We start from the raw sequence: 14,793 nt of genomic DNA on the forward strand, positions 1-14,793 counted from the left end.
AACGACCCCGCTGAGGGGTTGTTGAAGGGATTCGGTACTGCTATATCAAAGACGACATCCTCTGACCTTTGACTTGACTCTTCTTTCTTCAACAACTCAATTGCTCAGAATTATCTGTATCTCAGCTACCTTTGTTTAACTTTCGAAACTTACACCTTTCGGTACGATGTGACAACACACGAATAAGGAGCAATGGCTCTCGCAATTATTACCATGTATCAAGGTAACGTTTAAAGAACGCATCCGGGTGTTCAACTGTCTATGCTCTGTACCTCCCCTCTAGACCAACCTTCATCGCACTTATGATGAGCGTGAATCTTGAGTACGGGCAGAGCAGGGCAGTTGATCTGAGAAATACCGGCGAACTTGATCTGGATAATACCAGCGAAAGGACATGCTTCTTACCCTCCCCCTATCTTCCGGGTGACCGGAGAACTAACCATAGTAGTAAACCACTTGATCTTTCAACATGTCGACTGACAAGATCACTTTCCTTACCAACTGGTACCACTGACTTAGGCTTTAGCATGAGAATCTGTAGTTAACGATGTTTAGGCACGCTACGCCTTATCATGCGCCGCTGTACCTAGCTCAGGCGAAGGGATATTTCAAGGAGGAGGGAATCAAGGTTGCTCTCCTAGAGCCCAATGATCCTAGTGTGAGCGGCCCTTCCCACTACAGTGAATGGAGGTAGAGATACTGACTTGTCTAGGATGTCACTGAGATCATCGGCACTGGAAAGGTCGACCTTGGCTTCAAGGCCATGATTCACACTCTCGCCGCCAAGGCTCGTAACTTCCCCGTCCAGTCCATCGGCAGTCTTCTCGACGAGCCCTTCACTGGCGTCGTCTATCTCAAGGACTCGGGCATCACCACCGACTTCCGCACCCTCAAGGGCAAGCGCATTGGCTACGTCGGCGAGTTTGGCAAGATCCAGATCGACGAACTCACATCGCACTATGGCATGACTCCTGATGACTATACCGCTGTGCGCTGCGGTATGAACGTCTCCAAGGCCATCATCAAGGGTGAGATCGACGCTGGTATCGGTCTTGAGAATGTCCAGATGGTTGAGCTTGAGGAATGGCTCGCTGGCCAGGGTCGTCCTAAGGATGATGTTCAGATGCTTCGCATCGATGAACTCGCTGAACTTGGATGTTGCTGCTTCTGCACGATCCTCTACATCGGTAACGAGACCTTCCTCGCCGAAAACTCTGAGAAGGTTCGCTCTTTCATGCGCGCCGTCAAGAAGGCTACCGACTTCGTTCTCTCCGAGCCCGAGAAAGCCTGGGCCGAGTACGTCGACTTCAAGCCCGTTATGGGCACCGAGTTGAACCGCAAGATCTTTGAGCGCAGCTTTACCTACTTTAGCAAGGATCTCAAGAACGTGAGGCGAGACTGGGAGAAGGTTACCAAGTACGGAAAGCGTCTTGGTGTGCTTGATGAGAGCTTTGAGCCCAACTACACCAACTCGTACCTTGAATGGACCCTCTCTGGAGAGTCTAGTGATCCAACTGGTGATCAGAAGCGTATTGCTCAGTTGCAGAAGGATGTTGCTGCATCTGGTGGCTTCCACCGTCTTCAGGCTGAGGCTGCTCAGGCCAAGGCTTAAGGACTTGATGGTATCGTCCGAATCAGTACACTATAAGTGTAGACAACCGACACGCTCATTACGATCGGAGGAAACTACAAGGACATTCGTTTAATCTAGCTACAAATACAAATAAAGATTGACCTCAACTATCCACTAGATTTTGACTGATGCTCGATGGTGACTGGAATGCGGGCTAACAACCCCATCAACGAACCCGTTTCCGGCCGAATCGGCAGGGCAGAGCAGCTGCCAAGACGGACCCCGGGAACCGAGAAATTTATATTGAATAGTGTTTATGATTTGCCTTAATGTGCGGCTGAGGAATATTCCATGTCTGAGGTAATTCGCATCCGCATGCAGAATGTGCCGAAGTATAACGTTCAACTAACAGACGAGGAGGCGCCGGGTACCGAAGAACCAGGGAGATGCTCGCTTCTAGGGTTGATGGTTTTAGAGTAGCAAGGAAGTAGAAAAATATGGCACATCACCAGTACATCAGGGCGGGTATGTTGGTTTGAGAATCGTGATATTGAAGGCCTTAGCCTCTATGCAAGTATACCATGCCCACACACATGTGCACCAAAAAGTAACATACAATGTTCTGTAACAAAATGATATCTTATGCTGAACTGAATTTCGCATGGTATGTGCCTCTTTATGGTGTAAACTCAAGAACATGGTCCGAGTCCGGAATAATAAGGAAGTCTTCTGGTAGTTTCTCAGGAGGGGGAGCCTAATTCCTCAAGTCAGCGCTATACTTTTCCTCGGAGTCTAAAGCATGAAACTTACCTGAAGTGACTTTGCCCACTTTCTGATTTCGTCGTAGTTCTTGCAAGTGTGCTTGGTGTTGAAGTCTGGGAACGCATTGGGGTCCTTCTTGTCGTACCAGACTTGTCCCAAAACGCCAGTATCGACGTTGCACATGAGGACCTGACGGATTGTGTCGAGACAATGTGCTGTGATGATTAGTGTCAAGACTCAATTGGTGGTGAGAGATGTTATGACTTACTGACGTGTAGACGGAAGACTTCACCTTCGTTCTCGAAGGCGTGTCCGCCCATATGCTTGTAGTGATCGTAGTTGAAGTAGAGACTCTTACGAACGAGATTCTAATCAAGTTAGTAATACCATTCTGGTCCTCGTGTTTCAGTACATACCAGGCAATGAAGATGATGCATGCCCTCGACATTGACGATAAAGCCACCACCATGTTTGGGGCTGATTTGAACGTGAGCATCAGTGAGACCACTGGCAATACCTTCTTCATAAGAGATAACACCAGGTCGGTCTGTAAAGGATTAGTCAACGTAGATCAAGGTCGTGAGAAGAATGCACTTACAATCTACGCCCAAAGACTCCCATGCCTTATCCACTTCCTTGGAGCCATTCTTACGAAACTTGTTCTCCTCCATAAAGTTTCCGTCAAAGTGTGTTTCTTGGTACTTGATCGCAACGTCTTTGAGGACAGGTGCTAATGAACAAATGTCAGATGCTGTCCCGCAACTTGAGGATCTTGAGACTTACACCACTTTGTTGTATGCATAGCGCATGTCTGATCGATCTCAAGATAAGCCATCGCGATCCAAGCACCTGTGAGTGCTGAGATGATGATGATTATGAGGAACGACATGGTCCATGCGAAACATCTACATGCTGAACAACGGCGACGTCTTCGTGGAGGAACATATTGGTAAGGCTCTGAATCTTCGTCTGTATCTTCTTGATCTTGCATAGGATTCAAGAAAGCAGATTCTTGCTCTGGTTTGGGAGACATAGTTGCGGTGTTGAAGATGGGGATACGCAAGAAACTAGAGCACAAGAAGTTGAATGAAGAAGATAAATGATTAATCCGTAGGGAATTGTTGAAAGGAATCGAAGGAGACCAGTGAAGAAAATCTCGTATAAATTTAGAACGGGAACTTTTCAGGCCAAGACATTGAGCGGCTGACACTCATAGTACCAACCCAATTCCCACTGCCGACCCAGCCGGGACATACTCTCCAAGTGCTTAATGAGATATCGCAACAAGGCTAGCCAAGAGATATTCTGAACGAGGCGTTCTGATAGCTCTCACGACAGCTGCTGATCATGTCGTCGAACCAACAAACACGATATAGACGAGGCGGGCACCAATCGCTTAGAGACGATCTTACTTACATCGACATAGTGCACATCGTGATGGCGTTGCAGAGGAAGGCTGAGACCGCTTTAGACCGTGCCTCTTTCGTCTCGGACAAGACGTTACATGTACTAATGCAGGAAAAGCAACCTGACATGTGGTTATGAGAGTTTTGTGTCTAACTATCAGGGCAATGGCGGCTGGGTTCTTGTAACTGAGGCAGGCGTAGAATTGAACCAACAAAATTGTTCAGCTGGAAGCCACAGTGGATTTCTTATAGTGAGTTTGGTGAACAAGATTTGTGGTGTTCTTGGCTGGAGAGCTAGACGTGGGAATGGAATGCTGGGGCTGACATGTGGTTCTGGGTTAGTTAACCGATCCTAGATCAGATCCCCCACATCAGCAATTGATAATGACCTCATCTATCTAAATAGTTTGCAATTCTATACGAGAAGAGCCGTATATCCGTAGTATGGGATCTACTTACAGTCTTATTCTCATGTCGTCGAATACATCATCGCTATCGGAATATAGTCAGACTATCGATCTTATGCACGTCTGACACAGACAGATGAAAGTTTATTGTGCTATTTACGTCTATGAAGATGCCATAAGAAAAGCCCAGTTTCCCCAACGTGCATTAGCCGCGCATGATTGTCGCCGACTAACAAGATGGTGGCTGGTCCCGAAGAGGCAATCCGCTGGCCTTCAACCTTGACAAGGCCGTTCTAGAGCAGGCTTACACGATCGCCTAGACGGTATTTCTCATATCCGGAGCTAGTTAGGCGAAGATGAAGCTGTGATGAGGAAGGTTTCTTAGCAAACTGCATAAAAGTAACATTTTGGCTTGTCAGCCTCCAATGGACAGCCTTCTCCGGATGGTGATCCCCTCCGCTTGCTCGTATCTTCAGCCGTCTCAAGACTGACTTGGCTTAACGATGAGCGTGATAACCTCCGCCTTAGGCTTCACAAGTATTAGCGGTAAGCCAACTTTGAAGATATTCATGGCTATGCCGCTTGAGCCGAGGCTGTCGTCTAAGCTATTGGGGGCAAGCTTCAGCTTCGAGAGGTTGGGTATCCCATGCGGAAGAGGCTTCAAGATGGATGGCTTGTGTAAGAGAAGGAAGGTTCATCAAGATGATCATGAGGATGTGCTTGTGCAGTAGCTCAGCGTCGATCGTCATCCATAAAGCTGGAGTTCCCATCCAAAGCTGAAGTTGCTCTTTACCAACCTTCTCTCACCATCCTTCAATCTCGCAGCTCAGCACTCTCATACACGATTCATAGACTTTAGTCTCTTCGAAACATCAACATGAAGTTCTCCGTTGTTTCTCTTGTCGCTCTTGCTGCGGGTGTTATCGCTGTCCCAGTCGCTGCTCCTGAACCTGCCCCAGAGCCAGCTTCATACTCGGGATATGGTAAGTGGTAACTCGAAAATAATTTTGAATACTTTACTGATACTCTGACAGGGAAATACCCTACGAAGTACAGCAACTATGGTATGCAATGTCATCTACCCTAAGACTAAAGATGTTAACTTGCATAACAGGGAAATACCCCACGAAGTACAGCAACTATGGTATGCAATGCCATCTACCCTAAGAATAAAAATGCTAACTTGCATACAGGTAGCTACAACTACAAAAAGTACTCCAGCTATGGAAAATACAACAAGCGTGATGAAGGAGTAGAGAAGCGCGAGGCCAAGCCTGAGCCTGAGCCTGCTAGGTACAGTGGCTACGGTGCGTAATGTTCACTACTACCGAGTTCCCCATACTAAATATTTTCTAGGAAAATACCCTTCCAAGAAGTACGGCAACTATGGTTCGTAGCCCTTGAACCTTGCAAGATGCTCAATACTGACCCTTTTCCAGGAAAATACTCCTACAGCAAGTATGCCGGCTACGGACACTACAAGCGCGACGAGGATGTTGAGAAGCGAGAGGCTGCACCTGAGGCCGCACCCGAGCCTGTTCCCGGCTACGGAACCTACAGTACGTATCCCCAATCTCGCCATGAGAACTCTAGTTCTGATTGTTTTCACAGAAAACTACCCCAAGACCTACTCCAACTACGGTTTGTCGCATGAGTCCCCACTCCAAACTTCACTACTAACCAGACTCAAGGATCCTACCCCAAGACGTACAAAAACTACGGTTCGTGACACCCCTCTGCTACTCATCTGCCCTTTATTAATAGTCACTCAGGAAGCTACAACTACAAGAAGTACTCGAGCTACGGAACTTACAAGAGAACTGCTGAGTGGCTCAAGTCTCTCTTCTAATCTGGTTTTGATGGGGAAGGGTATCGTGGTTTGGTATGCACAAGAATGTTCTTATGAACTACTTACGATTCTCAACGAGAGATATGTTCGATGTTTACACAAGATTGAGATAATGGAGTGCTTTTGTTATATGATGCTTCGGGGTTGCGAGTTTAGATACATTCTTAGACTCTCCTTAATAATGTTACTAGATTTCTGCTCCACCATACTTTCAAGCTCACATTTTGCTTTAACCATAACAGTTTTAGGGTTGATAAGAATGTGCTAGATTCGTGATAATCTTGACTACATACAGTCATAGCCCTCGAACGGGCAGCTTTATGCCTCCAAACAAAACACCATGTATATCTAGACGCTTAAAACAGCCAAGAAACAAAGGTCTTGTAGAACCATCCACCACGGTTGGGGCCCTCAGCCTCGCGCTTAGCAGCCTGAGCAGCAAGGAACTCCTCCTCCTCACGATCAATGACATCCTTGCCGGTGTAAAAGTCAGCCTCATGAGGCTTGATACCACGAGACTTGGTCCACATCTTGTGGCCAAAGATTAGGATCAGGAATACAGGAATACCCAAGTAACCGGTGATGAAGGTCTTGTACTTCTCGCCGCCAAAGATCTTGCCGGTTTCCGTGTCGCGGACGAAGACGTCGTAGTTCTTGGTGAGGGCAATGAGAATGCACATGGCCAGAGCACCGACGGATCCCCACATGCCGAAAGGGGCGACGTAGGGGAACATTTCGTTGGACATGCCTTGGGCCTTCTTGGCGCGGCACCACCAGATATGTGTTGTAAGGATGGAAATCCAAGACATGAGACCGAAGATGGTGGTGAGGTTGACGAAGTAGCCAAAGACCTTTGTCGAGTCATCCGCGACGTTCATGAAGGCGAGAAGACAGAACGAAGCAGACATGGCAAGGGCGTAGATGGGAACACCGTGCTTGTCGGTCTTCTTGAAGATAGCAGGGGCTGAGCCATCGGAAGCAAGACCGTAGAGTGTACGACTGGCGATGTACAAATCCGAGTTGGAAGCCGAGAAAACGAAGATGCAGATACAAGCGTTGATGATGTGAGGAAGGATCTCAACACCAGCGACATCGGCAGCCACGACAAAGGGAGAAGCAGAAGCACCGGTCTTGGCCTTGTTGGCAAAGGCGAGCTTCTCAGAGTCGTAGGGAACGATCATGCCGACTAGGAGGACGGAAAGACAGTAGAAGAAGAGGATTCGGTAAAAGGTCAACTTGATAGCGCGGGGGATGGTCTTGCGAGGGTTCTGGGCCTCAGCGACTGTTACACCGACGAGTTCTGTTCCGAGGTAGGCGAAAGTAGCGTTGACCATGCAGGACCAGAAGCCGAGGAATCGTCCAGCGTCGCCAGTCATGATATAAGGCTTGAAAGCACTGCTTTTTGTCAGTAAAGAATCACCATGTAGAGAGGATTGGCAGGCGTACCCAGGGTTGCTCCAGTATCGGAAACCCTTTCGGTCATGGTCGGGACCACCGCCAAGAGCGAGACACAGGGAGAACAGAATTATGCCGATGATGGTGATGACTTTGAATGAAGAAAGCCAAAATTCGAGTTCACCGAAAAATCGAATACCGAAGTAGTTGATAACGCAGATGACGACTAGGAAGATGGCGATAAAGACACCAGGATTGACGGTATCTCGATCGACCCAGTATTGGATGACCAGCGCAGCAGCAGTGAGCTGGTTCGGCGTAACAATAATGTATTTGAACCAATATCTGTAATTGTCAGCTTCTCTTCCTAATCAGCAGGTTTTGGGTACTTACGTCCAACCAAGCGCAAAACCAAGCGAAGGATCGCAGAATCTCGAAGCATAACCAGTGAAACCAGCGGACATGGGCAACCAAGCGGCCATCTCACCCAGAGCGGCCATGACAAGAAACACCACAAAACCAACAAGCGTATAACAGATGAATACAGAGCCAGGTCCAGCTTGCGCAAGAGCTTTACCCGTACCGACGATGAGACCAGTTCCGATAGCACCACCGATGGCAATCATAGTGATGTGTCGGGCTTTGAGACCGCGGTGCAGGGATGTTTCCGCGCTGGTCTCGATACCGCGGATGTGACGATCTTCGCCGAGGGCTACATCTTTGCTCGGAGGAGCGGCGACATCGTAGCCCAAGTCCGTCTTTTCGACGTCTTTGCCTGACATCTTGTTTGTGACTTACAAGATGGAGATATTTGTGGGTAGAGCCAAGATGCCAAGTGATTACTGTAGATACCAAGCTTTTGGGGAAGCCAGAAGCCAAGAACCTTGGCGAGATTGACGGGTCTGGGCAGGCACGGACAGAGGAGATGTCGATATTCGACCCGCACTGAATCAACGTTGCACAAACAACACAAGACACAGAGTAGAGAAGGGGAGAAAGAAGGAGGGGGGATGTGATGGTAGTTAAATACCAACAGACATTTAGTGATCTCTCCCTCTAATCGGGGACTTATCAGAGTGTCAAAATGCCAAGACAAAAATTACAGCATCAGACAAAAGATACAAACAAGACCAAGCTCAAATTGGAAGTCATGTTCTGCTCTGATGGAACCCTACACGGGGCGGGCGTCCAGACGAAGATCAATCACGTAAAAGGGTTGGTACCAACTGTGCTTGATGCTCACCACCAACAGTCAGTCAGCTATCTATGCCTGCATGTGGCGAGAACAGTCTCTATTTTGCCTCGCCGCTTGGATGCATCGCCATCATTGACTGACACTGCATCCATCTACAAAGAATTACAGACTTGACAAGATAATTGTATTTCTCTTCTCATATCTATCGGGCACAGGGCAGATTTCCAGGCTTTCTTCTTGTCTCATCTCTATGGTGACACCAGTCCAACCCCCAATAAGAAAAGATCATCCAGGCTATACTATAACGCCGAGGTTGAATGAGAGAATAAAAAAAATTAGGCTACTTTCTAGAAAGACGAAGAGATAAGCTTTCCCCGGCGGATTAGGTACCCCGGCCCATAGACTAGACTATAGCCCGAAGAACTCCTCCAATGTAATGATTTGGGGTTACGTATTCTAGATGCTTATTTCTCATTGCAGGTATCGTACATTACAGTATCCACCGCTATCGGGGAAAACCGACCACTCCTTTTCAGGAAGGTGGCTATATCTCTTCGTGTCGTGTGTGACATGAACTCTGAGATATCATTATCATCCCTGGAAGTGTTTATCTCTCTGCGGGGAAACCCCCAGCAAATCATTTTGACTTTCAGGGATTGTAATCCTTGACTGCAAAGAACCTTTGGTGGGCACCCACCTCTGACTTTCACTCACATGATCTTTATCTCATTATTCTCTCACTTCTCTTCTCCGCACCGCAGGTCTTTAGTAGGTGGCTTTGTTAGTTGCCTTGACTTTTCAACGATCAACCCCAAACTAACGGTATACCGTTCCCCAATAACTCTAACTCTAAACATGCTTAAATCCAATCTGTTACTTTATTGTTAGCTAAGGTAAATTCCCCAACCCCAGAATTGCTGTGCGTCAGCTTTGATCACTTGCCTTTTTGGGCTTCTCCCCGCAGTTGGGTCTAGACTTTACTTCTTGCTTGGCATCAGAATAAGCATCGCGTTAAAAGGCACGGATCATTTGGGCAAAGAGACAAGACAAGGAAATGCACTGGCATGACTAGTTAGTTCTGTTGAATAGCAATCTATTGTGTTATGAAAATCCATTCTCGGACGACATTAAGACATTAAAAGCCTCGGGGGGCTAATTAGTGAAATGAAATGCGCAAATCTAACTAATAAACGTGCCTTGGGGTATGCCTTGATGCACTGCACGGGCGATCTGGAACACGGTTTTTCGGGCTTCGGAATCACACCTGTTCATGGCTATCCTTGTTTGCTTCTTATCGGGTATCTCGTGGGCTGGTCAAGGCAGTCTAATAAGCCAACGCCAAGTTTTGTAAGTCACGATCAATGTTAGTTCAAGTCCTTGATCAACCTTACTTCCATCTTTTGTAGACCGCCTGTTTGTGAAGGTTCGCTACGAAGTGAATCCGTGAGAATATTCTTACTGAGAAATTGCGAACCAATCGGGGGCTGAAAGGGAGCGGATTGATAGTAACAATCTCTTCTAGACCCTCCAGCTCGGTTTGGAAACATCTCAAGTACGCAGGCAATCATTTCGTTCGACTTCGTTTGCTTCAGAGACCATCTGTTTGGCAAGCTTCCGGCATGATTGCAGTCTTATGATGTGATGTTTTGGACTGGAGACTGCAACTGCTAGCTTGATGTTGGTAAGATATATCGACGTTGAAAGATCATCTGCTGTTTGAAGAAATTGGATTGGGGGGATGTATGAATCAATTTCATACCTTGATAGTCAAAACCACGCAGACCTGTATTAGGGCCTATAATAAGCAAAGCAGCGTTAATCATCTTCTGACAACTGGATAGCACTGGGTAAAAATAGGTGTAAGATACTTACTTAGATCGTGATGTATTCCCATTGTCTTGGCGGATTAGTTTGCTTGCGCTTGCTCGCACTGACAATCCTTCATGTCAGTTGTAACCACTGCCGTATTCCCTTGATTGCTTCTTCTAACCGAGAAAAACATTCGCTTACAATTCGTTACGTGAGACTACATGCATCCATCCGGCTACAAAAGCAAGTCAACTTGCTCTGGCTATGCTTGTACCACATACCTCCTCGCAAGTAATACTTCGGCTTTCTGCTTCTATTGTAATTTGGTTGACTAACGGAGTGAAGCTTGCCCATTCATCAAAGCACATCCCGCTCTTGTATCCCCTCAGTTGCGATGGTTTGGGACCATCAACAACAAACAGAGTCATTGTCGTCGTTGCCCAAAGCAGGTCACGAGACCCTCGATTTATCTATAAGAAGTGGGCATGTGCACTCGAAATTTCACTCTTCTCCATCGATTACATTTATCGCCTTCTCTCACGCATATATATATACATATATTATGACCTGACTAGTGCTCCATCCAAAGCCCCGGCGCTCTCACCACAATTCATGGAGCTGACATCTGTCTTATCAACCGAGCCTCTGGTGAATCACTCCAAGCTTGATAGAGCATTATGTCCGCGAGCAACGATGACTAGCCTTACTGGTGGATAACATTCCAAGGATTCAAGTAAGTAAATAATTAACCAAGTCTTTGAGGAGAATCTTATCATCTACATAATAAGACTTTTACTGATTTGGTTTTGTTTTGTTCTTTCATCTCTTTACTTGTTAACTTGGGCCCTGTGCTGGTTTTGGTCGAGGTCCACCACATCAAGAACTACACCAGTCGGACCTACGCTGCTATCCGCAAGCTTAAGGAGAGACTGATGTCTGGCACGCAGATTGATAACACATGGATAGGGTTATATGCTATGTTATCACTTCTTTAGGGCCACAATATTGGCTATATCACGGTCTCAGTACGCCCAGAAGGCAGTACTGCAGACGGAAACGAAGTTCTCGATGAGCGGAATGGCCGATCATCAAATCTCGAACTATTAGCTGAGAATACAAGCGTTGGCCAGAAAATTCCTTCCCTATATATTCTACCGTCAGGGCCATCTTCAAGGTCTTCCCGATAGATCATGAGGCATCGCACGAGGCGGTGAAAAACATCGCTGAGTCTACCTGGGACAGCGCTGATGAGCCATCGTATCGACATGATTGAGAAAAGACTCGTTTTGCCCATGACATATGGGCCCGTCAGATGTCGCATCCATGCTGTGGCACATATACAGAGCCCGTCTCACCATCGACTTGTAAGTATGGTTACCATCTTTACTATTATGTTGCAATGCCACTCCCAAAACCCAACGGGGTGTTAGGACCTATCATCTTTATCCTTCATATCTAACATCTGTCAGGCTACGTTATTCCTACATGACTCCCTTCGGGATATGTATATATTTTACGTCTGTAGTCTTTCCACTGCAACCACGGAAAGATCTTGACCCCTTCCCCCCGCAACGCCAAACGCTCCTCCGTCCTAGTCGGTTATATATCCTGTACCAGACATCGACCTCATCATATCCTGCTGCAAGAAGCCGACGATCATGGTATTCTTGAAGTACCATAAGGGCGACACTCACACTTACTCACGATCACACACACGTTTATACATATGCTTAACTTATACTCATATATATATCTCCATTTTAGAGACAAATACAGAAGTTCCATAAGGATATGGACCCTGTAGGTATGACATGAGAGTCTGACTACCAGCGGAGTCATATTTGGTGTCAGGGAGTCTGGCGTGTGAAAGGTACAATGCGCGCTCGAGTTGGATGCTCCTTCCTCACGATCAGAACGGCAAGGTACATCAAACTTTCTGGGCCTAAGAATAGCGCACTCTCCGGTACTCTGGGCTGTTATCACTGGGAGACATACGTATTGACCAACTACCATGTTATGCGCCCCATCATCGAGTGTTACGTCTCATAGACATTGCATCATTATTTCAAAAGGAAGATAAGAATAATAACAACAAGGACACAAAGACACTACTATGGAAAGGGCTGGCTGAAGGCGCTGTATGCGGATTCAGGAAATTACACAATATTTAACAACCGATTGTTTGCATATTTGGTATCGATTCGCTATATATCTTCCATAGTAAAAGTTTAAAAATCTAGAAAGTCCAAGTATGAATGATTCCTATGATTCAACGGAAACTTGAGGTCCCTCTCACTTGATCTTCCTGGATGACCCGGCCTAACACCCAACATACCCCTTCCAAACGGCACCTGCGTCGTTTGCCCGATCCTAAAAGTGACTCCCTTCGATCCAAATTTTTCCTCAAGTTCCTTAATCTGCTCTTTTGGTGGTGCTTCATAAGGGTCCACGGCAACAACACTCAAGCTCGGGAATCGGTATATCTTCTCTGCCATACCCAACAAATCGCGATGGATTTCTGGCCATGCAAGTACCATTCCTATATGGAGGATGCGTAATGATGAGGGAAGACTCGCCATAAATATTTCAGGGCCGATGTCTTTCATTGATTCGAAGCGTCGTTGTCTCTCTTCTTCATCGTCGAACACAGGTCCGTAGAGTAGAAGCTGCTCGATCTCTAGGATCTCTAGACGCGGGAAGTCGACAAAGCTGGCATCACCTCGTAATGATGAGTCCCAGCGGAGGAACATGGATACTTGTTCGATGATATCCTGTGCACCGCCGGATGTATGTTCCCATGTCGTGATGGTATAGCATAGCCGTCGTAATGACTTTCTGATGGGAGCGAGGTGATTATGCTGAAGTACCGTATACTTGTCCATATCACAGAAATACTCCAGGTCCTCGAGTACTGGGCTGCGTCGAAGTATCTTAGCCAGATTGTCTGGGTCTAGACCATGAAGTGAGAGTCTACGAAGGCTTGAGAGGGCAGTGTCCCAGGGTTCTGCTCTGAAGCGCTCCCGAAGAGGGATGTCTGTTCCGCAGTCGGCATCGCTAGCTGCTAGTATCTCGAGGTTTTGTGCTTTGGCCAAGACATCCTGCATTTGTTGTATGTGGCAGCACTCATCCGGATTCTTCCCTTGGCCGGGTAATACCAGATATTTGAGGTTTGGTAGATAGAACGGTGAGTCTCTTATGTACTGTAGCCCCTCTGAAGACGATCTATAGATGAGAAGTTGCTCCACAAATGGCGCGGCCATTATAGAGGCTTCTTGCAGCCACTTTGAGTCAACTTGCTCGTATGAAGAGAGAGCGCGGAATCCAGCGCGCTCGCCGGCTTGTCGAAATAGATCCTGCGTATCTTGGGAGATCTGGCGGGCGGTGACTTCCCTTAAAGCAAAGAATGCCAACGCACGAACATGCTTGGCCAGGTCAGGTCGCTCAAGTAATGTCCGAAGAAACGTCTCCAGAGTCTCGACCTCCCGTCGCCTAGCATCTGTATCACCCCACCACTCAGGACTACTCGAAGGGTCAGACTGTCTCCCTGAATGATAACAGTGATACAAGATAGGTTGCGCAGTGTTGCGAAACCTTCGACATGTACGGCTCAGCCGCGATAATGCCTGCTGGGCCTCGATGGCGTGGTCAATCTCGTCGGGCGGGAGATCGACAACGTGTGCATGCTGACAATGTACACATAGATTGCGGCAGATTGCAGTGAAGATCTCCACTGGCAGATCCTCAAGGGAGATACGTCTTTGTTTCCGCCAGAAGAAGGGAATTTCGGCTTGGAAGATTGGTTGGGAAGACCAGAACGATCCTCCATGGAGAACATCCCGGTCCATCCTTGCGACAAGATGCATTATGGGGTGATTATGGTGAGATTATGAGTATGTCAGGGACGTGGGTTGTAGATGCTGGTGTAAGATGAAGTTATGCTTGAAGTCATGGGACCGGCAGGATGAGTATTTAGATGGCGAAACTTGGACAGTGCTGAAGAAACACGGGTATGAGGGGTAATTATAGATGAGAGACTCTTTAAGCTCGAGTGGCCAAAACAATAATAGGAGACCGGTGAACACAATGTAGAAGAGGGAGTGGATCGCGGGATCATCGACTTCCCATCTTACGATAGCGCCTCGCAAACAGGACCCCCTAGAGCGCTGAAGGAACGGGGAGGTTTACTTGAACGTAATAGGTGCAGAGAGATTCTCGGTAGGATCGAGGCTAAAGTTCCTTTGTGTCAAGCCAATCGGTGTATCATGGTTGGTCTTCTTCATCACCTTTACCCTCGTGGGAAACAACCTTCAGGTGCATTATCAAGGATCAAGGACTAGGGTCATGCCAGATGTTGTCGTTATACATGGATTCCTTTTTGGGAATATGTGCGTTTATCC

General features: G+C 47.2%; 5 protein-coding genes across 5 annotated transcripts; 2 read left to right on the forward strand and 3 right to left on the reverse strand.

Moving 5' to 3' along the window:
- Positions 1-469: 469 nt before the first annotated feature.
- B0J16DRAFT_258098 (NMT1 protein) lies at positions 470-1,612 on the forward strand (the record flags this gene model as incomplete). The annotated part of the gene is made up of 3 exons (XM_046123167.1): positions 470-504; positions 556-658; positions 713-1,612. 3 exons carry the CDS (start codon positions 470-472, stop codon positions 1,610-1,612), a joined length of 1,038 nt encoding a protein of 345 aa, XP_045989883.1.
- Positions 1,613-1,850: 238 nt separating this feature from the next.
- On the reverse strand, positions 1,851-3,591 carry B0J16DRAFT_391945 (uncharacterized protein). The gene is made up of 6 exons (XM_046131957.1): positions 3,119-3,591; positions 2,934-3,065; positions 2,752-2,882; positions 2,604-2,703; positions 2,384-2,550; positions 1,851-2,327 (listed from the first exon to the last, which is right to left on the reverse strand). The coding sequence occupies exons 1-6, from the start codon at positions 3,366-3,368 to the stop codon at positions 2,250-2,252; spliced, it is 858 nt and encodes a 285-aa protein (XP_045989884.1). The 5' UTR covers positions 3,369-3,591; the 3' UTR covers positions 1,851-2,249.
- A 1,359-nt stretch (positions 3,592-4,950) lies between these two features.
- Positions 4,951-6,174, forward strand: B0J16DRAFT_36815 (uncharacterized protein). Its single transcript, XM_046130191.1, has 9 exons — positions 4,951-5,131; positions 5,183-5,212; positions 5,263-5,292; positions 5,342-5,455; positions 5,505-5,537; positions 5,588-5,707; positions 5,760-5,789; positions 5,840-5,869; positions 5,921-6,174. The coding sequence occupies exons 1-9, from the start codon at positions 5,026-5,028 to the stop codon at positions 5,995-5,997; spliced, it is 570 nt and encodes a 189-aa protein (XP_045989885.1). The 5' UTR covers positions 4,951-5,025; the 3' UTR covers positions 5,998-6,174.
- Positions 6,175-6,309: 135 nt separating this feature from the next.
- On the reverse strand, positions 6,310-8,495 carry B0J16DRAFT_36818 (amino acid permease/ SLC12A domain-containing protein). The gene is made up of 3 exons (XM_046130194.1): positions 7,786-8,495; positions 7,444-7,737; positions 6,310-7,392 (listed from the first exon to the last, which is right to left on the reverse strand). The coding sequence occupies exons 1-3, from the start codon at positions 8,172-8,174 to the stop codon at positions 6,354-6,356; spliced, it is 1,722 nt and encodes a 573-aa protein (XP_045989886.1). The 5' UTR covers positions 8,175-8,495; the 3' UTR covers positions 6,310-6,353.
- A 4,069-nt stretch (positions 8,496-12,564) lies between these two features.
- On the reverse strand, positions 12,565-14,491 carry B0J16DRAFT_36838 (uncharacterized protein). Its single transcript, XM_046130215.1, has one exon. It carries the CDS (start codon positions 14,257-14,259, stop codon positions 12,625-12,627), a length of 1,635 nt encoding a protein of 544 aa, XP_045989887.1. The 5' UTR covers positions 14,260-14,491; the 3' UTR covers positions 12,565-12,624.
- Between the last annotated feature and the right edge of the window lie 302 nt (positions 14,492-14,793).

Source organism: Fusarium flagelliforme (assembly GCF_020744385.1).
Source record: "Fusarium flagelliforme strain FIESC 12 MPI-CAGE-AA-0113 chromosome Unknown B0J16scaffold_1, whole genome shotgun sequence".
In the NCBI taxonomy this organism is placed as follows: domain Eukaryota; kingdom Fungi; phylum Ascomycota; class Sordariomycetes; order Hypocreales; family Nectriaceae; genus Fusarium; species Fusarium flagelliforme.